Source organism: Mobula hypostoma, chromosome 1, assembly GCF_963921235.1.
Source record: "Mobula hypostoma chromosome 1, sMobHyp1.1, whole genome shotgun sequence".
In the NCBI taxonomy this organism is placed as follows: domain Eukaryota; kingdom Metazoa; phylum Chordata; class Chondrichthyes; order Myliobatiformes; family Myliobatidae; genus Mobula; species Mobula hypostoma.
The window spans coordinates 140532647-140559480 of NC_086097.1; the positions used below are offsets into that span (position 1 = coordinate 140532647).

General features: G+C 43.5%; 2 protein-coding genes across 4 annotated transcripts in view; one reads left to right on the forward strand and one right to left on the reverse strand.

The window, feature by feature from the left end:
* bbs9 (Bardet-Biedl syndrome 9) overlaps positions 1-2609 on the reverse strand; it is a 389410-nt gene extending 386801 nt beyond the window's left edge. For all 3 annotated transcript variants that reach the window (XM_063039451.1, XM_063039528.1, XM_063039590.1), the window contains exon 1: positions 2511-2609. The gene's annotated coding sequence lies outside the window, so the exon portion shown is untranslated. The remainder of the gene's footprint in view (positions 1-2510) is intronic.
* A 12047-nt stretch (positions 2610-14656) lies between these two features.
* Positions 14657-26834, forward strand: part of nt5c3a (5'-nucleotidase, cytosolic IIIA) — a 44373-nt gene continuing 32195 nt past the window's right edge. Inside the window, exon 1 of the mRNA XM_063056896.1 lies at positions 14657-14794. Within this exon, the coding sequence (XP_062912966.1) occupies positions 14657-14794 (138 nt within the window). The remainder of the gene's footprint in view (positions 14795-26834) is intronic.

Genomic DNA, 26834 nt, shown 5'->3' on the forward strand with positions numbered 1-26834 from the left:
GCATGTTACACCTTTGGCTCTTACTTCTCAAGCCTAGTTCTACAATCAAATGAAATGATACCAAACAAAACAGCACCCTTAACCTCTGCCTGTTCTTGCCAAAGCCTGTCAACTCAACACTAGCCCACTCCAACAATGGGTGCTCCGCATACACACCACTTCTTTTCATTGGCCTTTGCCAAGTGCCTAATAGACCACCACGATTGAATACCACCTAAAAGTTCTGAAAAGGCCCCAAGCTCTTTTTAAAATAAGTCTGCCTCTCCCACAAGCGAGTGCTCATGATGATTGAAGGCTGCTGCAAATTTTTTTTTAACTTTAATATTGGTTTATTATTATTGTACCAAGATTTGGTTCCTTAAGGTTGTCATAGCTGGGAGTGGTAATGGGGACAAGTGCCCACTACCTATTAAATGCTCCCAATGACGTGCGCCTCAAATAGCCTCTGACAACCAAGTCTAGCTTCTGGCCTTCATGTATGGCTTAGTACTAAGCCTGGTGGAACAGTTTCTACTGACAGGAGAAGGGGCAACGGTGGGTTACTGGTGCTTTAAAACCAGTTGCTTCGGGCAAATAGGGCTTGTCAGCCGTGGTTGGCAGATCATCTAGAAGGAAAACTCTGATTTCAATCTCTGCTGCCTTGCAGCTATATCATGAAGAAGGGTTTGGGAGTAAACTCCAAGGGAAAAATCCAGAGCTGGAGTCCCTAAGGCTGTCATACACTGAGTTCAACGCTGACTGGCAACTCCTGTGACACCGCTGGTACAAAACTGTATCAGTCTCTGCCGGTCCTTTGGGTTCATCAGATGCGTGGAGAGGGTGAGCTTGCTACATGGACAACAACTTGCTCTTCATATCGTACTGCGTATCTAGACAGCTAGGACACAATATCCAGGGTCAACGCTGACCGACGGAGGCCTTCGACCTCAACCAAGGTATAATGAAAACTTGTCAAACAGAATGCAAGACAAGCTTTTCATTTTTTCCAAGAACTAATGTTAGGTTACCTGGTCTGTAGTTCCCCATATTGTTCACTCTCATTTCTTAATTGTAAACTATTTTCTATCTTCCAGAATTAAGAAATATTGAGAAATAGTCACTAACACATCCACATCCTCCACACCCACCTCTGAAAGAACTTGGTGATGTAGGCTATTGGGCTGGGGAGTGTCAACTTTCATCCCCTTGATCTTCCAGCATCTCCCTTTTTGGGACATCAATTGTCACTTGAATTACTGCTCTATTTATTATGTCCACTACAGCTATGGAATTGAAACTCAGTTAATACTCTGAAATTTGGAAAGAAAAACATGATCTTCGTAAGGATGACTACAAAACCACTGGAATGTCATATAAAGCCATCTAGTTCCCTCCTGTTAGTTTCTTTCTTGAAGGGCATTAGACCATGCAAATTCCCTTGCTCTATTTTCTGCAGACTTAACCAATGAAAACACAGATGATCATGTCCCAACATGTATGAAATCCTCTCCACCATCACCCCAGCTATCAAGCTGGATTTGGATAACAAATAACACTGGATCACAAATGACTCAGTACCAAGGGGTCACACTTTGGAATTCCTTCCCTCAACCACTCTTCTCTCTATGCCCAAGGTTTAAGCCATCTGGCCAAATTTCTCCTTGCAAATTGTTTTAATTAACTTTCTTATGAAGTGCCTCACTATATATTTTTTCATTCAACGCAGGATCCAAACAGAGTGTGTTGTGATGCTGCTCCACACATTTAATCTTGCAAACATTACCTTTAAGATCTTAAAATCTAAACTATAATTTATTTCTTGTAATATAAATAAATATCCTTACAAAATATCCTTGTCTGAGTGGGAATAATCGCCCTCGGTACAGTATCTGAATAACTGTAGGTGTTTGACGTGATACCAAAAGCAGAGTAGTTATGCTGAACCTTTGTCATAAATGTATAAGATGTGCCTAGGATTTGTGCAGCACAAAATCAGCTTTGTATTTTGTAAATCCAAAGCCTGAAACAGGCTGGATCTCTGCTCGGACTGTTATTTAAAGTAAAAGCCTTGTCCAGCAGCCCATAATGGGCTAAGCCAAACTTAATTCAGCTGGATGTTGAGGTTATTCCAGACTACGGGAGGCTGGTAAACCTGCCACGATAAAGAAGCCCCCTGAGTATGAGGATTGTTGTTACCCATTGCGACACCGTCACCCAGCTCTAAAACCCCAACAACCCCACGGCTGACAGACAGTTCTGTACCCAAAACTTTTGAGAAGGAATCTGGAGGGGTCGCTGTCAGGTCCCATCCCGACTCTGTGAAGGGTAAGGATCCCGTCCTGGTTCTGTGCAGGATTGGGGTCCCATCCTGGCTCTGTGAGGGGTCGGCATTCCGTCCCGTCTCGGTAGGGGGCGAGGGCCCATCCAGTCCCAGCTCGGTAAAGGTTCGCAGACCTACCCGTGTGGGTGCGCGATACAGAGAACCAACCCCCAGGCCGGACTAACACAGTGAGAAATGATTAAATACGAACCGGTGCCGGTGTCCACCGCCGCCCGCCGTTCCACTCATTAATCCGCCAACCGCTCCACTGTTGTCATAGCGCCTCCACGAGCCGACGCTTCGGTAGTGCGCAGAGCCGGAAATTGCCCCACTGCCTTGTAGGAATTGTAGTTTTCTGTCGGGTTTTTACCTGGAACGCTCACAATGCGCTGGAGGAACTCAGCAGGTCAGTCAGCATCAGTTGAAAAGATCAGTCGACGTTTCGGGCCGAAACCCTTCGTCGGGACTGAAGGAAGAACTTTGGGGAGGGTTTGAAGAATGCTGGTATTTACCTGGTTTTACCTGGTTCTTTTGCTCAGTCCAATCAAATGAAAATCAAAATTGATCAAGATGAAGATTGATTGTATATCAGTGATACAACTGGTTCAGCAATATTTACAAGAAAGATATTATGGTTTCTTACATATCTAAACAGAGAGTTCAAAAGATCCAGTTTAGGTTGTTCAGATGTTTGTGTTTATGTTCCGAAGTTTCGGGTGACCATTAAGAGAAGATGATCAAAGTATCAGTATTCACATCTGAGATGATTGCTATCTTTTTTGCCTTGGAATAGGTCGGAGAAATATGTCCTGCTTTTGTATTTTTGTGTTCTGATTCATTCTCAGTTTTGACATCTAATACAGCAGCTATTTCAGATTGTAGGACAGACATTCTTTTGGACTATAGAATCTAGAGTTTAGACATCTTTTGAGGCTGCAGGGTCTAGGCTTACGTATCCATTTCTTATGAGTTCCTGTCCATATATAGGGGTTGTCGGAAACAAGGTGACAGATATTCTCGCCAAGCAATCACTTAAAATCGAGCATGTAGATGTAATGGTGTCTTTGCATAAAGCCATCACTAAAAAGTTTATTTGATCAACTTGATAACAAAGTTGGGATAAGGAAAAGAAAGGACGGCATTTACCGTATATAAAATTCAGAAGATGGTGGGAGGTCAACTGGGAGATTGATATAACAGTAGGGAAGAAGTTATACTTACACATTTACGTATTGGACATACTATGTTGAATAATTCCTTGTTCAGAACTAATATGCATGATATGGGTACTTGTAGGGAGTGCACTTGTCAAGAAATGGTGGAACATATATTATATGAATGTAGATCCTATGAGGTGCAAAGGAAACATCTAATTGCCAAATTGAGATCTCTGGGACAGACTCAGTTTAACGTGGATAGTAGTAGTAGGCAGCCGTCGATCCCAGGGGATCATGGGTTTGCGCCTCTGGTGGACTGTGTCCTCTCCAGGGCGCCAGCCTGGGTGGGAAGATTTGAAGAACCGGCTGTTGCCCATGCAGCGGGTTCTCCCTCTCCACGTCACTGATGTAGTCCAAGGGAAGGGCATGCACCGATACAGCTTGACACCAGTATCGTCGCAGAGGTTGCCAGAGTGAAGTTGTAAACAACATCAAACTGCCTTAGGGACCCCAGCTCGGGATTTCTTCCTGGGGATTTACTCCTGAAGCCTTTCCCATGGGTGGGTATGGCCACAAGACAGCGGAAGTTTAAAATCAGTTTTCCTTCTCCCAGGCGGGCTGCCGAGCCCCACCTACCCGAAAGTTTGTTGGAATATTACTGCCATCATAATGTACATAAATGTGTATTTGACTTTCTGAAAAGCATTAGACTTTTTAATACTATTTGAGTCTTTTTTTTTGGGGGGGGGAATTAAAGTGGCTGTACTTCCTGTCTCTTTGCTCCATACTCACCTCAGGAACTGGCGGTAATGCACTTATGCTGGTTTGCCAACCACTATTAAACTTTACTAGAAGAAAATCAAAAGTCTGGATCTGGTACGAAACAGGAAATGTTGAAAACATTCAGCAGGCCAGACGTCACATGTGGAAGGAGAACAGTTAAACTTTTCAGGTAGAGGTGGATGCTTTCCGAAGGTCCTCAATGTGAAAAGTTTATACTTTATACTTTATTGTCGCCAGACAATTAATACTAGAACGTACAATGATCATAGCGATATTTGATTCTGCGCTTCCCGCTCCCTGGATTACAAATCGATAGTAAATATTAAAAATGTAAATTATAAATCATAAATAGAAAACATAAAAATGGAAAGTAAGATAGTGCAAAAAAACTGAGAGGCAGGTCCAGGTATTTGGAGGGTACGGCCCAGATCCGGGTCAGGATCTGTTCAGCAGTCTTATCACAGTTGGAAAGAAGCTGTTCCCAAATCTGGCCATACGAGTCTTCGAGCTCCTGAACCTTCTCCCAGAGGGAAGAGGGACGAAAAGTGTGTTGGCTGGGTGGGTCGTGTCCTTGACTATCTTGGCAGCACTGCTCCGACAGCGTGTGGTGTAAAGTGAGTCCAAGGACGGAAGATTGGTTTGTGTGACGTGCTGCGCCGTGTTCACGATCTTCTGTAGCTTCTTCCGATCTTGGACAGGACAACTTCCATACCAGGTTGTGATGCACCCGAGAAGAATGCTTTCTACGGTGCATCTATAAAAATAAGTGAGGGTTTTAGGGGACAGGCCAAATTTCTTTAGTTTTCTCAGGAAGTAAAGGCGCTAGTGGGCTTTCTTGGCAGTGGACTCTGCTTGGTTGGACCAAGTCAGGTCATTTGTGATATTGACCCCGAGGAACTTAAAGCTTTTGACCTGTTCCACTTGCGCACCACCGATGTAAATTGGGTTGTGCGGTCCGCTACTCCTTCTGAAGTCAACAACCAATTCCTTCATCTTGCTGACATTGAGGGATAGGTTATTGTCTTCGCACCATGCCACCAGGTTCTTAATTTCCTCTCTGTACTCAAACTCATCATCACCCGAGATACGGCCTACAATCAGCAAACTTATATATTGAGTTCGATGGAAACTTGGCTACACAATCATGGGTGTACAGTGAGTATAGCAGGGGGCTGAGTACACAGCCTTGTGGGGCACCGGTGCTCAGAGTGATTGTAGAGGAGAGCTTGTCCTCTATTTTTACAGCCTGGGTCCTGTCTGTGAGGAAGTTGAAGATCCAGCTGCAGATCTGAGTGCTAAGGCCTAGGTTCCGGAGCTTAGGAATCAGTTTATTTGGAATGATGGTATTAAAGGCAGAGCTGTAGTCAATGAAAAGGAGCCTTACATATATGTCTTTATTCTCCAGGTGTTCTAAGGAGGAATGTAGGGTTTCTCTTTCCATAAAATATGCCTGTTTTTCCAGCATGACCAAACGTGCTGAATATTTGCAAGATGTTTTATTGTGTCCACCCATTCTAGAAATAGCACGTTGAAAATACAGTGCAGCACAAGTATTTTCAGCGTTTATATTGTGCTGGGATATGTTGGAAATCTCCCCTCTTACAGTTCTTTTGATTCAGGTTTTCAGCAGGGTGAAGGGAATAATTTCCCTTCCTATAATAGCAGTTAGTTTCTTGCGAGCAATTAACCCCTAATCAATGGAATACGCAGGAGGTTTCTGAAAAAATTACAGGTGAAAAGACTGTTAAAACAATATGCGCCATTTATTTTTAGGAACATAACCTGATTAACTAGTGTAAAATCGACTTTATTGTCATATGCACAAGTACAACATATCATAGGTGCAGATTCTGTGGATGTGAACGGGACCCCTGGATGGTATGTTGCCTCCCAGGTGCCAGGGTCAGGGACGTCTCAGATCGCGTCCACAACATTTTGGAGAGGCGGGAGAGCAGCCAGATATCTTGGTACATATTGGCACCAATGACAGAGGAAGAAAAAAACAAAGAGGTCCTGAAAAGAGATTTTAGAGAGCTAGGTAGAAAGCAGTGAAGCAGGACCTCCAGGATAGTAAATTCTGGATGGCTGTCTGTGCCACACGTGAGTGAGGGTAGAAACAGCACAACATTGGCAGATAAATGCGTGGCTGAGAAGCTGGTGCCAGGGCCAAGGCTTCAGGTTCTTGGGTCACTGGGATCTCTTCTGGGGGAGGTATGACCTGTTCAAAAGTGACAGGTTGCACCTGAACCTGAGGGGGACCAATATTCTCGTGGGCAGGTTTGTTAGAGCTTTTGGGGAGCATTTAAACTAATTTGGCGCGGTGGGAGTGGGAACTGGATTGATGGGACTCAGGATATTACATATGGTAAAAGGGTAAAGATAGCATGCAGTCAGATTGTCAGGAAGGGCAGGCAGGTGATGGGACATAGTCATAGGCAATAGGGTGAGTATCAGTACATTAGGGATGCAAAATCAAAAAGGGTAGCAAATACAGTACTTAAGGTGTTGTATCTCAATGTGTGGAGCATAACAAATAAGGTGGATGACCTTGTTGCACTATTACTTGCCAGATATGATGTTGTGGCCATCACTGAATCGTTGCTGAAGGATGGCTTTCATTGGGAGCTGAATGTCCAAGGTTACACTCTGTATCATAGGGACAGGAAGGTAGGCAGAGGGGGTGACGTGGCTCCATAGTTAAAAAATGGCATCTAATCATTAGAAAGATGTGACATAGGATTGGAAGATGTTGAATACTTGTGGGTTGAGTTAAGAAACTGCAAGAGTAAAAGGACGTTGATGGCAGTTATATATAGGCCTCCAAACAGTGGCTGGGAGGTGGACCACAGATTACAATAGGAAATAGAAAAGGCCTGTCAAAAGGGCAATGTTATGGTAGTCACGGGAGATTTTAACATGCAGGTTGATTGGGTAAAATCAGGTTGGTAAAGAATCTCAAGAGAGTGAGTTTGTTGAATTCTTAAGAGATGGCTTTTTAGAGCAGTTTGTCGTTGAGCCTACTAGGGGATCAACTATACTGGATTGGGTGTTATGTAATGAACAATGAACTGGAGATGATTAGGGAGCTTAAGGTAAAAGAATCCTTAGGAACCAGTGACCACAATATGATTGTGTTCAACTTGAAATTTGATAGGGAGAAAGTAAAGTCTGATGTAGCAGTATTTCAGAATCAGAATCAGAATCAGGTTTATTATCACCAGCATGTGACATGAAATTTGTTAACTTAGCTGCAGCAGTTCACTGCAATACATAACCTAGCAGGGAGAAAGAAAAAAATAAATAAATAAAATAAAACATAATAATAAACAAGTAAATCAATTACGTGTATTGAATAGATTTATTAAGATGTGCAAAAAACAGAAATACCATATACAGATTTTTTTTTTAAAGTGAGGTAGTGTCCAAACTTCAATGTCCATTTAGCAATCGGACGGCAGAGGGGAAGAAGCTGTTCCTGAATCGCGGAATGTGCGCCTACAAGCTTCTGTATCTCCTGCCTGATAGTAAAAGTGAGAAAAGGGCATGCCCTGGGTGCTGGACGACCTTAATAATGGACACTGCCTTTCTGAGACACTGCTCCCTAAAGATGTCCTGGGTACTTTGTAGGCTAGTACCCAAGATGGAGCTGATTAGATTTACAACCCTCTGCAGCTTCTTTCGGTCCTGTGCAGTAGCCCCTCCATACCAGACAGTGATGCAGCCTGTCAAAACGCTCTCCATGGTACATCTATAGAAGTTTTTGAGTGTATTTGTTGACATGCCAAATCTCTTCAAACTCCTGATAAAGTATAGCCGCTATCTTGCCTTCTTTATGACTACATCGATATGTTGGGACCAGGTTAGATCCTCAGAGATCTTGACACTGAGGAAATTGAAGCTGCTCACTTTGTCCACTTCTGATCCCTCTATGAGGATTGGTATGTGCTCTTTTGTCTTACCCTTCCTGAAGTCCACAATCAGCTCTTTTGTCTTACTGACGTTGAGTGTCAGGTTGTTGCTGCAGCACCACTCCACTAGTTGGGATATCTCACTTGTCTGAGTTAAATTCTGTCAATCATTTCTTTGCCCTCTTTCAAGCCAATTATCTCACTCCTGTACGCCCTCTCGTCACCACCTGAAAATCTACCAACAATGGTTGTATCGTCAGCAAATTTGTAGATCGTACTTGAGCTATGCCTAACCACACAGTCATGTGTATAGAGACAGTACAGCAGTGGAATAAGGGAAATTACAGTGGTATGACAGGGTAATAGGCCTAAGTAAATTGGGAGGAGCTGCTGGCAGGGGTGTCAGCAGAGCAGCAATGGTGTGCATTTCTGAGAAAAATGAGGAAGGTGCAGGACATGTGTATTCCAAAAATGAAGAAATACTCAAATGGCAAAATAGTACAACCATGGCTGAGAAGGGAAGTCAAAGTTAATGTAAAAACAAAAGCTTACAGAGTGCAACTAAAAGAATGATTAGTAAGGAAAAGATGCAATATAAAAGCAAGCTAGCAAATAATATCAAAGTAATAGTAAAAGCTTTTTCAAATTTGTAAAAAATAAAAAGAGATGAGAGTGGTTATAGGACCACTAGAAAATGAGGCAGGAGAAATAATAACGGGGGATAAGGAGCTGACAGATGAACGAAATGAGTATTTTGCATCAGTCTTCACTGTGGAAGACACAAGCAGTGTGCCAGATGTTGTCGTGTGTGAAGGAAGAGAAGTGGGTACAGTTACTATTACAAGGGAGAAGGTGCTCAAAAAGCTGAAAGACCTAAAAGTACATAAGTCACCAGGACCAGATGAAGTTCTGAAAGAGGTAGCATTAGAGATTGTGGTGGCATTAGCAATGATCTTTCAAAAATCATTGGACTCTGGCATGGTGCCAGAGGACTGGAAAAATGCAAATGTCACCCCACTCTTTAAGAAAGGAGGAAGGCAGCAGAAAGGAAATTATAGACCAGTTAGCCTGACCTCAGTGGTTGGGAAGATGTTAGAGTCAATTGTTAGGACGGGGTGATGGAGTACTTAGTGACACAGGACAAGACAGGACAAAGCCAGCATTGTTTCCTTAAGGGAAAATCCTGCCTGATGAACCTGTTGGAATTCTTTGAGGAGATTACAAGCAGGATAGATAAAGGGGATGCAGAGGCTGTTGTATATTTAGACTTTCAGAAGGCCTTTGACAAGGTGCCACACATGAGACTGCTGAACAAGTTAAGAGCTCGTGGTATTACAGGAAAGTTTCTCAGATGGTTAGAGCATTGGCTGATTGGTGGGAGGCAGTGAGTGGGAATAAAAGGATCCATGTCTGCCAGTGACTAGTGGTGTTCCGCAGGGTTCGGTGTTGGGACCACTTCTTTTTATGCTGTATATAAATGATTTAGGTGATGAAATAGTTGGCTTTGTTGCCAAGTTTGCAGATGATACAAAGATTGGTGGAGGGGCAGGTTGTGTTGAGGAAACAGGTAGGATGCAGAAGGACCTAGACAGATTAGAAGAATGGGCAAGAAAGTGGCAAATGAAATATAATGTTGGAAAATGCATGGTCATGCACTTTGGCAATAGAAATAAATGGAAAAACAGAAAATCCAAAAATCTGAGATGCAGAGGGGCTTGGGAGTCCTTGTGCAGAACACCCTGAAGGTTAACTTGCAGGTTGAAGTGGTGGTGTGGAAGGCAAATGCAATGTTAGCATTCAATTCAAGAGGACTATAATAAAAGAGTGGGGATATGATGCTGAGGCTTTATAAGGCACTGGTGAGGCCTCACCTTGAGTATTGTGAACAGTTTTGGGCCCCTCATCTTAGAAAAGATGTGCTGGCATTGGAGAGGGTCCAGAGGAGGTTCACAAGGATGATTCCAGGAATAAAAGAGTTACCATACAAGGAACGTTTGATAGCTCTGGGTCTGTACTTGCTGGAATTTAGAAGGATGAGGGGGAATCCCATTGAGACCTTTCGAATGTTGAAAAGCCTAGACAGAGTAGATGTGGAAAGGATGTTTCCCATGGTGGGAGAATCCAGGACAAGAGGTCAGGATAGAGGGGCATCCATTCAAAACAGAGATGCGGATAAATTTCTTTAGCTAGAGGCTGGTGAATTCATGGAATTCGTTGCCACATGCAGCTGTGGAGGCCAGGTTGTTGGGTGTATTTAAGGCAGAGATTGATACAGTAGGTTCCTGATTGGACATCACATCAAAGGTTACGGGGAGAAAGCTGAGAAATGGGATTGAGGAGGAGAAAAAAAAGATCAGCCATGATTAAATGGTGAAGCAGACTCGATGGGCCAAATGGCCTAATTCTGCTCCTATGTCTTACGGTCTTATATGAAAAACTTACTTGCAGCAAATTCATAGGCCTCATATAAACAGCATTAACAAGAAAAACATAAATTAAGCATAACTTATACACAATTTTATGTATGAATAAAAATATTGTGTTCGGCCAAACTTCCTCTTTGGAAATGCCACCATTTTCAGCAACTGGTTTGCTCAATGTACTGTCACTGCTATACTTTGTGACTCCATCACACAGATTCAGGATCAGAAATAATATCCCCAGATTACTGATAATCAACACTGGCGTACCTCAAGGATGTATGCTTAGAACACTGCTCTACTCTTTCTACACCCATGACTGTGTAGCTAGGCACAGCTCAAATGCCATCTATAAATTTGTTGGCAATGCAACTACGGTTGGCAGAATTTCAGATGGTGACGAGAAGACGTACAAGAGTGAGGTATGTAAGCTAGTTGAGTGGTGTCACAGCAACAAGCTTGCATTCAACATCAGTAGGACCAAAGAATTGATTGTGAACTTCAGAAGGGGTAAGATGAAGGAACATACACGAGTGTTCATAGAGGGATCAGAAGAGGAAATAGTGAGCAATTTCAAGTTCTTGTGTGTCAATATCTTTGAGGATCTATCCTGGGCCCAACTTATCAATTTACCTACAAAGAAGACACAATAACAGCTATATTTCATTAGGAGTTTAAGGAGATTCGGTATGTCACCAAAGACACTCGTAAATTTCTACAGATATACCAAGGAGAACATTCTAACTGGCTGCATCACCACCCGATATGAGGAAGGCGGCCTGCACAAGATCGAAATAAGCTCTTGAAAATTGTGAACTCAGTCAGCTCCATTATGGACACTAGCTTCCCCAGCATCAGAACACCTTCAAGGTGCACTGTCTCAGAAAGGCAGCATCCATCATTAAGGACCCCCATTGACCAGAACATGCCCTCTTCTCATTTCTACCATCAGGGAGGAGGTACAGGAACCTGAAGGCACCACTCAATGATTTGGGATCAAATATCAGATTCCAGAATGGAGATTGAACACATGCCTACCTCCTGACTTTTTTTACACTATTTATTTAACTTATAAATAAATAATACTTACTGTAATGCAGTTTTTATTATGTATTGCAATGTACTGCTGCCACATAACAACAAATTTCACGGCATATGCTTGTGATATTAAACCTGATTGAAGTTAATGTATTATTCTAATTGCAATATACAAAATAATAATTTGTACAGAAGTGGAGGATCCAAGATTATGAAGATTGCAAAATTGTCTGTGTCTGATAAAGTAAAAAAAAAATAGGCTGCAGAAAGACGATAATAGTCCGGAAAGATGTATACAAGTGACAGTCAATTTCTTGCCCTTGACCTCACCTTTTTTTCCCTGTCCTGATGGGGGGGGGGGGGGCCTCGGCCTGGGGCGTTGATGGTGCTCTTTTTGGTGGATGCTGCCTGGCCTGTTGAGTTCCTCCAGCATCTTCAGATTTTCTGTTGCTTGCGATTGGACCAGTGGACCATGCTTAGTCTGTCCTTTACCCTTTGACCTGCTTGGCATGGATGACCCTATTAAAGCCAAAGTATAAAGCCCTGACTGCAGGTAGTGTAGTTCTCTGGATAATTGAGACACGAAAGCCTCCAAACCACAACAAGGTTCTGTGACCATGCTCACTAATCCACCAATTTTTATTTATATATTTATTTTTGCTGGCTATATGTGTCCAGTTTTTATATATAATATTTACACTTGTCCTATTCACAAAGAACTGAGGCCTGAGCACTGGTCCTCATTGGTAACCAGAATAATATCCTTCCACCACTACTGTCTTCTATGGTCAAGCAAAATTTGAAAGCAATCTATGAAACTTCCATTCATCCTGTGTCCCTTATTTTTTGCATCAGCCTACTATGTGGGAATCTTTTCACAAGCTATACCGAAGTCCGTTTATGCAGCATCTACTACTCTATCTCATTAATCATCTTTGTCACCTTCTCAGAGAAACTCAATTAAGGTTTCCAAACCTTGCCATTCTTGTGTTTCTTGCTCAGGAACATGTTTGGTCCTGAATTCTGCTCATCTGTTCTTTAACACTTCCACTTAGGTCCAGACTTGTGCCCTCCACAAGTATCTGAAAACCCATGGCATTTGATAACTGTTCCAAAAATGCTTCCCCACAGAAACTCCAATTACCTGATTTAGCTTTGCAATAGTAAATGATTTATAGCCTCTAAGACACCAGTTAGTGCTCCTCTTGTTTTATGTATTTTTCCTCAGCATGACAAAGTTTTAGTTTATTTTTTGTTAGGCAGGTCAATGCTGAAGTGGTTGGAAAAGATCTTTTTCGTTTATAGTAAGAGTTGGAACCACACCTTTCTGATTGAGGCTAGGGTGCCACCAATTTATGCAATTCGACTTGTAAACCATTTCTATGCTTTGTAATGGGTCTTATTGGCCAAAGGATCTACTTGGAGTACTCACTGTATCTAACCCAGGAGATTCTGCAGGTGCTGGAAATCTTGAGCATTACACACACAAAAAATGCTGGAGGAACTCAGCAAGTCAGGCACCATTTCTTAATAAACAGTTGATGTTTTGCAAAGAAACCATTCATCTACTTTCCCTAGTGCTGCTTTCAGTTCAGAAATTTGGCAGTAATTTAAAATCACTTGTACATTCAAATTATTCTCAAATTTGGCACGAATTTTACTGACTTCACTGTTTTGTGTAAGGGTTATGTATTTCCAAGTGGGATTTTTCAAAAGCTAGAGGGGGAAAAATAAGTTGATGTGCTCAAAAGACTGAAGTTGAAGTCATGAAACAAAAATATTGCTAAAGAGATGATGGAAGTTTTCAGTTTTCTAACTGCTGAAAGCTCAAATCTCTGGTAAAGAAGTTACATTGAGTGTCACCAATCTTGGCCTAATTCAGAACATTTTCTAGCTTATGTCCAGGAAGTAAGAACCGCGGAATGAATGAAAGAAGGTGGTCATTGATCAGTATTGTAGTTTGGATAATCTGTTGCTGAGGGATGAAAGTCAATCTCAAGATTTCTTTCTTGAGATTGAGTGACCAGTAAACATCTTTTTGACACCTGCAAACTTGCATAGAGTGCTACACTTACACGTTAAGTGTACATGCAAGAACCTATTATTAATTTCACATTGGATGTCAGTGAATTTAAAAAATACAATTGTTACTCTGGCAAATAGTTTAGAGTTAAAGTAAATGGTCCTGCTGTCAATTGTTACAACTGCAAGTTTCTTGTTAAAAATATACAATGACTTCAGTGGAAGGATCACTACAGGAAGGGTTTGGAAGCCATAGAAAGGGTGCAGAGGAGATTTACAAGGATGTTGCCTGGATTGGGGAGCATGCCTTACGAGAATAGGTTGAGTGAACTCGTCCTTTTTTCTTTGGAGCGACGGAGGGTGAGAGGTGACCTGATAGAGGTGTATAAGATGATGAGAGGCATTGATCGTGTGGATAGTCAGTGGCTTTTTCCCAGGGCTGAAATGGTTGCCATAAGAGGCCACAGGTTTAAGGTGCTAGGGAGTAGGTACAGAAGAGATGGCAGAGGAAGTTTTTTACGCAGAGTGGTGAGTGCGTGGAATGGGCTGCCGGCAACGGTGGTGGAGGCGGATGCGATAGGGTCTTTTAAGAGACTTTTGGATAGGTACATGGAGCTTAGAATAATAGAGGGCTATGGGTAAGCCTAGTGATTTCTAAGGTAGGGACATGTTCGGCACAACTTTGTGGGTCGAAGGGCCTGTATGGTGCTGTAGGATTTCTATGTTCTATGTGCATCCGGAAATACATGCATTTTGGGAGATCAGATAACGCAAGGGACTGCATAATAAATTGTCAGAAACTTAATTCGTGTAGAGAACACCTTACAAATGACCTCCTTCCATCCTGTAAATACTTTTGACTACAAGAACCTTTGAGACGCTACTATTAAAAAAACAAAGACACAAAATTCCCTAAACTCTACGTTCCTCCGCCTCCTTACGAATACCGCACTCCCTTCGACAGTAACAGTCCCAGGGCTGCATTTGCGCATGCTCCCCGTCCCACACAGGCGCAGTTGTGAGCGCTGGATGGAGCGGGCGGTAGTGACGCGCCTGGGCGTGGTGGTGGGGAGTATAGTGTGTGCAGCGATCGGTGGCGCCCTACTGACCCAGTACATCTTCACCATGAAGAAGAAAGCCGGCCGGAAGACTAAGATCATCGAGATGGTAAGTGAACCAGTGAGAGGGGAATGAAGCAGGATGTTGGCCGAGCTGGCTGGCCGGGCGGCCAGGAATTGGAGGCACACACTGAAATGCGGTATCCACTGGAGGTGATCAGCCTGCTTGAAGTGCAAGTGTGAGATAGACTTCCTGTTCTTACAAGCAAGAAATGCAGGAAACACTTAGTATCCAAAGGAGAAAGACAGACAGACTTTTCAGCATTTCTAATTATTATTTCAGATTTCTAGCTTTCCTATATAATCCCCGGACTTGTTCGAATTGACCCTCTTATGTACAGGCCACTTTACTCTAACCTTAGGAATTCTGCAGATGCTGGAAATTCAAGCAACACACATCAAAGTTGCTGGTGAACGCAGCAGGCCAGGCAGCATCTCTAGGAAGAGGTACAGTCGACGTTTCAGGCCAAGACCCTTCGTCAGGACTAACTGAAGGAAGAGCTAGTAAGAGATTTGAAGGGGGAGGGGGAGATCCAAAATGATAGGAGAAGACAGGAGGAGGAGGGATGGAGCCATACCATGGCCTCCTCTACTGTAAGGATGAAGCCACACTCAGGTTGGAGGAACAACACCTTATATTCCGTCTGGGTAGCCTCCAACCTGATGGCATGAACATTGACTTCTCAAACTTCTGATAATGCCCCACCTCCCCCTCGTACCCCATCCGTTATTTATTTATATATGCACATTCTTTCTCTCTCCTTTTTCTCCCTCTGACTATACCCCTTGCCCATCCTCTGGGTTCCCCCCTCCCCCTTTCCTTCTCCCTGGGTCTCCTGTCCCATGATCCTCTCTTATCCCTTTTGCCAATCACCTGTCCAGCTCTTGGCTCCATCCCTCCCCTTCCTGTCTTCTCCTATCATTTTGGATCTCCCCCTCCCCCTCCCACTTTCAAATCTCTTACTAGCTCTTCCTTCAGTTAGTCCTGACGAAGGGTCTCAGCCCAAAATGTCGACCGTACCTCTTCCTAGAGATGCTGCCTGGCCTGCTGCGTTCACCAGCAACTTTGTGTGTTACTCTAACCTTGGTGGGTGTATCAAACCCTGTCTTTTTTTATTTAGATCAGAATCAGCCTTATTATCACTGACATCTGTTGTGAAATTTGTTTGTTTTGCAGCAACAATACATTGTAGGGCATTAAATTACTGGAAGTTACAAAACAAAAGTAGTGCAAACAAGGATTAACAAGCTCGTGTTCATGGACCATTCAGAAATTAGGGGGAAAAGTTGCACCTAAAACATTGGTTATAGGTCTTCAGGCTCCTGTATTTCCTCCCTGGTGATGGTAAAAGAAGAGGGCATTCCCCAGATGGTGAGTGCCCTTTATGATGGATGGCATCTTCTTGAGGCACTGCCCCTTGAAGGTGTCTTCTGGTGGGGAGGATTGTACCTGTGATGGATCTGGCCAAATCTACAGCCCTCTGCAGCTTCTTGTGATCCTGTCAATTGAAGCCTCCATACCAATCTATGATACAACTAGACAAAATGCTCTCCACCATATGTCTATTAAAATTTACAAAAGAGTCATGGTGACATGCAAAGCTCCTCGAACTCCTAATGAAGTAGAGCTGCTTATATGCATTTTTTGTGGCTACATCAGTTATGTTGGGTCCAAGATAGATTCTGTTGAGCTGTTGATGGCCAAGAACAATCCTCGAGTTGTTGATGCCCAGGATCCTGAAGCTCCTCATCCCTTCCACCTGTGTGTGTCGCCACCCAAGGCACCAATCTGCTAATTAAATTTGCTGACGGCACTACACTGATTGGCCTAATCTCAAATAATACTGAGTCAGCATACAGAGAAGTCGTCACCACCCTGACACAGTGGTGTCAAGAAAACAACCTCTCGCTCAATGTACTATGGACATGTGGTCGATGTTTAGAGATCTCTTGCAGGATGTTAGGGATAAATTTGTCCCGGTGAGGAAGATAAAGAATGGTAGGGTGAAGGAACCATGGGTGACAAGTGAGGTGGAAAATCTAGTCAACTGGAAGAAGGCAGCATACATGAGGTTTAGGAAGCAAGGATCAGATGGGTCTATTGAGGAATATAGGGAAGCAAGAAAGGAGCTTAAGAAAGGGCTGAGAAGAGCAAGAAGGGGGCATGAGAAGGCCTTGGTGAGTAGGGTAAAGGAAAACCCCAAGGCATTCTTCAATTATGTGAAGAAAAAAAGGATGACAAGAGTGAAGGTAGGACTGATTAGAGGTAAAGGTGGGAAGATGTGCCTGGAGGCTGTGGAAGTGAGCCAGGTCCTCAATGAATACTTCTCTTCGGTATTCACCAATGAGAGGGAACTTGATGATGGTGAGGACAATATGAGTGAGGTTGATGTTCTGGAGCATGTTGATATGAAGGGAGAGGAGGTTTTGGAGATGTTAAAATACATTAGGACGGATAAGTCCCCGGGGCCTGATGGAATATTCCCCAGGCTGCTCCACGGGGCAAGGGAGGAGATTGCTGAGCCTCTGGCTAGGATCTTTATGTCCTCGTTGTCCACAGGAATGGTACCGGAGGATTGGAGGGAGGCGAATGTAGTCCCCTTGTTCAAAAAAGGTAGTAGGGATAGTCTGGGTAAATTATAGACCAGTGAGCCTTGCGTCTGTGGTGGGAAAGCTGTTGGAAAAGATTCTTAGAGATAGGATCTATGGGCATTTAGAGAATCATGGTCTGATCAGGGACAGTCAGCATGGCTTTGTGAAGGGCAGATCGTGTCTAACAAGCCTGATAGAGTTCTTTGAGGAGATGACCAGGCATATAGATAAGGGTAGTGCAGTGGATGTGATCTATATGGATTTTAGTAAGGCATTTGACAAGGTTCCACACGGTAGGCTTATTCAGAAAGTCAGAAGGCATGGAATCCATGGAAGTTTGGCCAGGTGGATTCAGAATTGGCTTGCCTGCTGAAGGCAGAGGGTGGTGGTGGAGGGTGTACATTCAGATTGGAGGATTGTAACTAGTGGTGTCCCACAAGGATCGGTTCTGGGACCTCTACTTTTCGTGATTTTTATTAATGACCTGGATGTGGGGATAGAAGGGTGGGTTGGCAAGTTTGCAGACGACACAAAGGTTGGTGGTGTTGTAGATAATGTAGAGGATTGTTGAAGATTGCAGAGAGACATTGATAGGTTGCAGAAGTGGGCTGAGAAGAGGCAGATGAAGTTCAACCTGGAGAAGTGTGAGGTGGTACACTTTGGAAGGACAAACTCCAAGGCAGAGTACAAAGTAAATAGTCATAGTCATACTTTATTGATCCTGGGGGAAATTGGTTTTCGTTACAGTTGCACCATAAATAATTAAATAGTAATAAAACCATAAATAGTTAAATAGTAATATGTAAATTATGCCAGGAAATAAGTCTAGGACCAGCCTATTGACTCAGGGTGTCTGACCATCCAAGGGAGGAGTTGTAAAGTTTGATGGCCACAGGCAGGAATGACTTCCTATGACGCTCTGTGTTGCATCTCGGTGGAATGAGTCTCTGGCTGAACGTACTCCTGTCCCACCCAGTACATTATGTAGTAGGTGGGAGACATTGTCCAAGATGGCATGCAACTTGGACAGCATCCTCTTTTCAGACACCTCCGTCAGAGAGTCCAGTTCCATCCCCACAACATCACTGGCCTTACGAATGAGTTTGTTGATTCTGTTGGTGTCTGCTACCCTCAGCCTGCTGCCTCAGCACACAACAGCAAACATGATCGCGCTGGCCACCACAGACTCGTAGAAATGGCAGGATACTTGGTAGTGTGGAGGAGCAGAGGGATATGGGGGTACATTTCCACCAATCTCTGAAAGTTCCCTCACAGGTGGATAGGGTAGTTGAGAAAGCTTATGGGGTGTTAGCTTTCATAAGTCAAGGGATAGAGTTTAAGAGTCGCGATGTAATGATGCAGCTCTATAAAACTCTGGTTAGGCCACACTTGGAGTACTGTGTCCAGTTCTGGTCCCCTCACTATAGGAAGAATGTGGAAGCATTGGAAAGAGTACAGAGGAGATATACCAGGATGCTGCCTGGTTTAGAGAGTATGCATTATGATTAGAGATTAAGGGAGCTAGGGCTTTACTGTTTGGAGAGAAGGAGAATGAGAGGAGACATGATAGAGGTGTACAAGATAATAAGAGGAATAGATAGAGTGGATAGCCAGCGCCTCTTCCCCAGGGCACCACTGCTCAATACAAGAGGACATGGCTTTAAGGTACGGGGTGGGAACTTCAAGGGGGATATTAGAGGAAGGTTTTTTACTCAGAGAGTGGTTGGTGCGTGGAATGCACTGGCTGAGTCAGTGTTGGAGCCAGATACACTGGTGAAATTTAAGAGACTACTAGACAGGTATATGGAGGAATTTAAGGTTGGGGGTTATATGGGAGGCAGGGTTTGAGGGTCGGGACAACATTGTGGGCCGAAGGGCCTGTACTGTGCTGTACTGTTCTATGTTCAATGTCGCAAAAACAAAGGAGCTGGTTGTGGACTACAGGAGGAATGGAGACAGGCTAACCCCTATTGACATCAATGGTTCTGGGGTTGGGAGCGTGAACAGCTTTAAGTTCCTCGGCTTAAACATCACCAAGGATCTTGCGTGGTCTGTACCAGCTGTGTGATGAAAAAGGCACGACAGCACCTCTTTCACCTCAGACGGTTGAAGGAGTTTGATGTGGGCCCCCAAATCCTAAGAACTTTCTATAGGGGCACAATTGAGAGCATCCTGACTGGCTGCATCACTGTCTGGTATGGGAACTGTACTTCTCTCAATCGCAGGACTCTGCAGATAGTGCTGCAGACAGCCCAGCACATCTGTAGTTGTGAACTTCCCACTGTTCAAAGGCAGGTGTGTAAAAAGGGCCTGAAGGATCATTGGGGACCCGAATCACCCCAACCACAAATTGTTACAGCTGCTACATCGGGGAAACGGTACCGCAGCATAAAAGCCAGGACCAACAGGCTCCTGGACCACTTCTTCCACCAGGCCATCAGACTGATTAATTCATGCTGACACAACTGTATTTCTCTGTTATATTGACTGTCCTGTTGTACATACTATTTATTATAAATTACTATAAATTGAACATTGCACTTTTAGACAGAGACGTAATGTAAAGATTTTTACTCATGTATATGAAGGATGTAAGTAATAAAGTCAATTCAATTCAACTCAACCGCCCAATCTGTCTCACAACTGTACTTGTCTGAGATTCTGCCGACAACAATGGTGATTTCTGCAAATCTCTGGATGGTATTTGAGCTGTGCCTAGCTGCGCAGTCCTGGAGTAGAGCAGTGGGCTAAACACATTCTTGAGATGTGCCTGTGTTGATTGCCAGCAAGGAAGAGACATTGTTACCAATCTGCTTTGACTGTGGTCTCCCATTAAGGAAGTCGGAAGATCCATTTTTTGAGGGAGGTGCAGTAGCCCAGGTTTTGAAGCTTGTTGATTAGTATAGAGGGGATGATGGTTTTGAATGCCGAGTGCCAAGCTGTAATCAATAGCCTACACGTATGTTTTGCTGTTGGCTAGGTGCTCCAAAGCTGAGTAGAGTGCTAATGAGATTGCATACTGTTGTGGTGGGAGGCAAATTGCAACCAAGCAATTGTCTTGAGTAAGTACACTCTGCTCTTCTTGGCCACAAATATGATTGATGCCAGGACATCAGCAACAATGGCTTGTCTTTCCCTTTTTTGAATGGGTACCTGAGATGTCCACCTCTCAAGATGCCAGTTGTGGTCCTTTGCAATATCAGATAAAGGTTTGGCAGCAGTTTCAAAGTGACCTGATGATACCCAGTTATGCCTCATCAGCACTTCCCTTGATCTATACACTGCCTCTTAAAATCTGATTGTTTGCACAACATTGAACAGAAATTTCTCAAACCTGCACCAGACTTTTCCAGACTTTGGTGTTTTATTTGATGTCATTACCACAATGGTTTGTTTCTTGCTGTATGGCATCACCTGAAACCAGCCCATCTCGGTTCACCGATGTGTATGATTGCCTCTGAATTTAAAATATGTAGTGAGCTACCCCGCTTCATTTTCTCTCACCCCCCTCTCCCACCCAAACATGTGCTAGAGGCGTGTGGCAGTCTGCTCCAGGTCCTATTCGACTGTGTTGGTCGTTGATGTAAATGATGCATTTCATTGTATGTTTTGATGTACATATGACAAACAAGCCCAAATTTTAATCTTTAAAATACACTTATTTTGGTTGCTAGTCTACTGTAAAAATTGTTGTCAAATCCCTACTTGTCTTTAACCTAATCTAACCCTACAATCCAGTGATTTTCTGTTTGTATAAAATCTGCACTTTTACAATTCTGAACTCTCCATTTTCCCCACTTTTAATAGGTGATATAGCTTCACTTGCAAATATTCTACTTTCAAGGTATCTTTCTGTCTGTCCATTATGGCATTTCCTTATGGGATTCTTTGTCTCATATTGCTTACTAATGTTCCCATGAAGTACTCTACATATGGTGCCACACAAAATGCTGTAGAAATGCAAGTTTTGTAAACCATGTCTTAAGCAAAGCCAAACATGGCTCTCATTTGAGGTGATGTTTGTGGTTTTTACTGAAAAGTTGAAAATCAAATTGTTTGCATGTTCCAGAATGGTGCAATTAGAACAATACAACATGGGAAGATCCTTCATCCTGGGATGTTGCACTGAACTAATTAAGATAATGAACCTATTCCCTTCTGCTTGCTCATGGTCTGTTTCACACCATCCCTGCATTTTATTATATGTATCTAAGAGCCTCTTAAACACCTTTATTGTATCTGCCTCCAACAAACAACTCGGCACCAGTTTGGTCATTGTACATAGGGCAAGAAATAGACTAGAAGTGCATCTAGGTGACCAAAGTTCAGGCTCTGAATTTATAAGGTAAGGAGAATGAGTAAAGTTAATCTTTCTTTGCAGCTTAATTTTAGATTATTTAGATTATTTTTTAGATTATGAGGACACGCAGTCCTCTTTTATTGTCATTTAGAATGCATTAAGAAATGACACAATGTTCCTCCAGTGTGATATCACAGAAACACAAGACAGACCAAGACTGAAAAACTGACAAAAACCACATAATTATAACATATAGTTACAACAGTGCAAGCAATACCGTAATTCGATAGAAGAACAGACCATGGGCACGGTAAAAAAAAGTCTCAAATTCTCTCGAAAGTCCCAACATCTCACGCAGATGGCAGAAGGAAGAAAACTCTCCCTGCCATGAACTTCCAGTGCTGCAAACTTGCCAATGCAGCATCCTGGAAGCACCCGACCACAGTCCAACTCTCAGTCCGTCTGAAAACTTTGAGCCTCCAACCAGCCCTCCGATGCCGAGCACCGAGCACCATCTCTGCTGAGCGCTTCGATCCCAGCCCCAGCTGCCAGCAACAGGCAAAGCCGAGGATTTGGGGCCTTCTCTCCAGAGATTCTTGATTGCACAGTAGCAGCGGCAGCGAACCTGGCATTTCAGAAGTTTTTCCAGATGTTCCTCCATGCTTCTCACATCTGTCTCCATCAAATCAGGATCGTGCACGGTCCCTATTTAACAAATACGATATCAATTCACCGGAGAGGCTGCACGTGCTGCATCGCGCCGCCATCTTCTCCTCCCCCCAATTTGCCATCAAAACCTCTGCACAACTGTATATCCTTGTACTTAAGGGTGTTTTAATTCTTGTATCAACATCAAGTTTACAATTGATTTATTATAAAATAATTGGCTCCACCCACCTCTCTCTCTTGTTGGTTGGGGAGAGTGTGTTGCCGATTTTCAGTTTGGAGAACTGGTGGATAATGCGACGCAGCAGACTTTAACACCGTAAATCAGCAAGTTGTTTTATGTATGTCTCCCTTTTTGGTGAGTGACACCTCTCTGCCCCTTTATTTGGGAGCCAAAGAGAGTCTGTGGTACCTTGAATTGTTGGGTGAACGATTAGTTTTTGTTGTATTGCAGATATTGGTCCTTTTTGCAGGCTTTGCTGTTGCTTGCTTGGTGGGTAGAGAGTGCTGATGCTTTTTGCTGAAGTAAGTGGGGATGGTGTCGTTGTTTTGCTGCTGCTTGTGCATGGGAGAGGGAAGTAGGAAAGCTTTGGGGTTGTAATGTTTTTTACTGACACTCATTCTTTGGGGCACTTCTATTTTCGTAGCTGTAATAAGTATTTCAGGTTGTAAATTGTATACATCCTCTGATATTAAATGGAACTATTGAATAAAGCTTGAACATCTCAGCATGTCTTTTCCATGATGGAGATTGGCACTATTAATTTTTATTTTAAAGTTTCAGTTTTGGCAGATATACTCTCACTTTTGTTTAGCTTTTGAAAGTTTAGCCTTTGAAATTTTGTCAGTGTTCTTGCTGGTATTACCCTATTGCCAGTGTGCTATACCATAGAATATATTTGGGATAACAAAATAGATTAAGTTATCTTCAGTCAAGAGTTGATTGTTCCTAGATCTGCTCTGTTGAAATGGTGTGATATGTATGAAAGGAGCAATTTGGTTTGACAGGAAGTACAAAGTCTTAACACAGTTGCAGTGAAATTCTGTGTGGACCTTTCTCAGATGAGTTATTTAAGTCAAATGCTACTAAGAAGCTGTTTTTACAATGTAGAAAGAGCAAATTCCAGTTATATTATGCCTTTGAATCACCAGAAATTTCACTGTACAGAAATTCAATCAGACAAGGTAAATTAATTATTGAGGCTGACAACTAAAAGCTTTAATGAAAGGGCTTGTTTTATGTGGTATTCTAAAGGATGAATTTGATATAGTGTTTCTGGGAAGGGATTTCAGAACTTGGGCCTTTGCTACTGAAGGCACTCCTGCAAACGGAACATTTAAAAGTGGTGTTTATCCAGAAGCGCAAATTGGAGGAGTGCAAGAAAATACCATATAGATGAAGACGATTCAAAGCTGAAGAGAAGGGGCAAAACCATGAAGCTATTTAGAAACAATAAGAATTTTGAACATAACAGGATAGCAGCCAGCACAATAGTGAAGAGTAAATTAAATTATTAATTCGTGGTTTGAATTACATTTTACCAGAGCTGAGCCCACGTTTACAGACTGTTGCAAATCCAGCCAGAAGTGATTAATGATCAAGTCTAAAGGTCACAGTGGCATGAATAAAAGCTCCTGCAGAATGCATTTATGACAGGGTGGAGCTAATATTTCAGAGGTGTCTTAATGAGATAAGAATGAGTCCAAAGGTTAGCTCTTATTCAAATGTAACATCAGAGGTGATGGTGTTGAGTGCTGGGCAATAGAGGTTATGGCAGGAGTTGAACCCTTTGGCATTTGTCTTACCAGTATTTAGTTGGAGGAAATCCCTTGTTATCCATTGTTAGATGACAGAGGCACGAAGGATGGTGCAGTCAAAGCTGGGTGCCAGTATTATGTGTGGCAACTGCCACAGTGCTTTAGGATGATGTTTGAAAAAGGGTTACATATTAATGTGAAGTAGGGAGCAGAAGTTGGATCTTCTAGTGGGAAGGATAGGGCGCCAGTCATGCCGATGAGGGAATCAGTGTCTGGGGTGAGTGCAGTCTCAGATAACTGGAGAGGTATTGGAGGAAGGTCATGTAGCTGACACTGTAATTAACATTTTTTATAAAGGTATTTTAGTTTCCCGAGGTCTCGGTGTGTTCATGGAGTAAGTATTATCAGAGGTTTTGTCTCTGACCAAGAGAACTGATCAACTGGCTGGAATGTGCACTGAGATCTTTAACCTCTCGCTTCAGCACTCTGAGGTACCCACCTGTTTCAAGCAGGTTTCAGTTATACTGGTGCCTAAGAAGACACTGGTAACCTGCCTCAAAGACTATTGTCCAGTAGGACTTGCATCCACGGCGATGAAGTATTTTGAGATGTTGTTGATGAAACATATCAATCCTACCTGAGAAGCAACTTTGATCTGCTCCAGTTTGCTTCTCAGCAACAACAGATCCGCAGCAGATGCCATTTCATTGGCTTTTCGCTCAACCTTGGAACAGCTGGACAGCAAAGATGCATGTATCAGGATGCTGTTTATCAACTACAGCTCAGCATCAGTACTATTATACCTTCTAAACTAATCAATAAGCCTCAAGACCTTGGCCTCAATACCTCTTTGTGCAGTTGGATCCTCAATTTCTTCACTTGCAGACCCCAGTAGTTTGGACTGGCAACAGCATTTCTTCCACAATCTCCGGCAGCACAGGTGCACCGAAAGGCTGTGTGCTTAGTTCCCTGCTCTACTTCCCTTACGCTTATGACTGGGTGGCTAAGCACAACTCCAATGGCATATTTATGTTTGCTGATGACACCACTGTAGTTGGCCGAATCAAAGGTGGTGAAGAATCACCATATAAGGAGACTGAAAATCTGGCTGAGTGGTGCCACAACAACAGACTCTTACTCAATCTCAGCAAGACTAAGGAGCTGATTACTAACTTCAGGAGGAGGAAACCAGAGGTCCATGAGCCAGTCCTCTTTGGGTGATCAGAGGTGGAGAGGGTCAGCAACTTTAAATTCCTTGGTGTTATCATTTCCGAGGACCTGTCCTGGGCCCAGCTTGCAAGTGCAATTACATAGAATGCACAGTAGTGCCTCTGCTTCCTTAGAAGTTTGTGAAGGTTCGGCATGACATCTAAAACTTTGACAGAATTCTATAGATGTGTGTTGGAGGGTATATTGACTGGCTGCGTCAAAGCCTGGTATAGAAACACCAATGCCCTTGAACGGAAAAGCCTAAAAAAAAAGTAGTGGATACGGCCTAGTCCATCACGGGTAAAGCCCTCCCCACCATTGAGTACATCTACATGGAATGCTTTCCCAGGAAAGCAGTGTTCATAATCAATGAGCCTCACCAACCACGACATGCTTTCCTCTTGCTGCTGTCATCAAGACTCACACTACCAGATTCAGAAACAGCTGTTACCCCTCAACCATCAGGTTCCTGAACCAGAGAGGGTAACTTTACTTGTCCTATCACTGAAATGTTCCCATATCTATGAACTCATGTTCAAGGATTCTTTATCTTATGTTATCGATATTTATAGTTTGTTTATTTATTATTCAAAAAAGTTCATTTTTTTAGTTAAAGATCATACTATATACAAACTTGAGATTCATCTCCTTGCAGGCAGCCCCAGAACAAAGAAACACAATAGAACCACCAAAGAGAAGACAATCAGACACCCAATATGCAGGAAAAAAAATCGAGCAAGCAGTAAAAGTAAGCAAATAACATTCAAAACTGAAGTTCACGAAATGAGTCCACTGCCATAAGGCCAGTCGTCACTGCGGCAGAACTGGGAGCCTGTTAGTCATTGCCGTCGGCACAGTTGAACACAGAGACGAATAAACCTCATGGGGCAGAGCCCGTGCCTCTTCTCCGGCCCCCACACCCTGACCTTTTCAACCTGGCCTGGCATTTAAATTGGCCAAACCTTGGGTTGTTCCATGCTCTCGGACCCAGGCCCTGCTGCTTCGATACACTCTCAGGCCTGGGCCCTGCCGGCTGGATTCGGCCTGTACCTGACCTCGGGTTGTTCCGTGCTCTCGGACCCAGGCCCTGCTGCTTCGATACACTCTCAGGCCTGGGCCCTGCCGGCTGGATTCGGCCTGTACCTGACCTCGGGTTGTTCCGTGCTCTCGGACCCAGGCCCTGCTGCTTCGATACACTCTCAGGCCTGGGCCCTGCCGGCTGGATTCGGCCTGTACCTGACCTCGGGTTGTTCCGTGCTCTCGGACCCAGGCCCTGCTGCTTCGATACACTCTCAGGCCTGGGCCCTGCCGGCTGGATTCAGCCTGTACCTGACCTCGGGTTGTTCCATGCTCTCGGACCCAGGCCCTGCTGCTTCGATACACTCTCAGGCCTGGGCCCTGCCGGCTGGATTCAGCTGGTATCCGACCTTTCCAATCTGGCCTGGCACTTAAACCGGTGAAGGAGCAGATGGTTTGGGCCCCAGCCCTCGACTGTTTGCCACTTTGAATTGCCTCTGAATCTTCTCCAGCAACGGCCAAACATTGGCTCATTCCCCACTCTTGG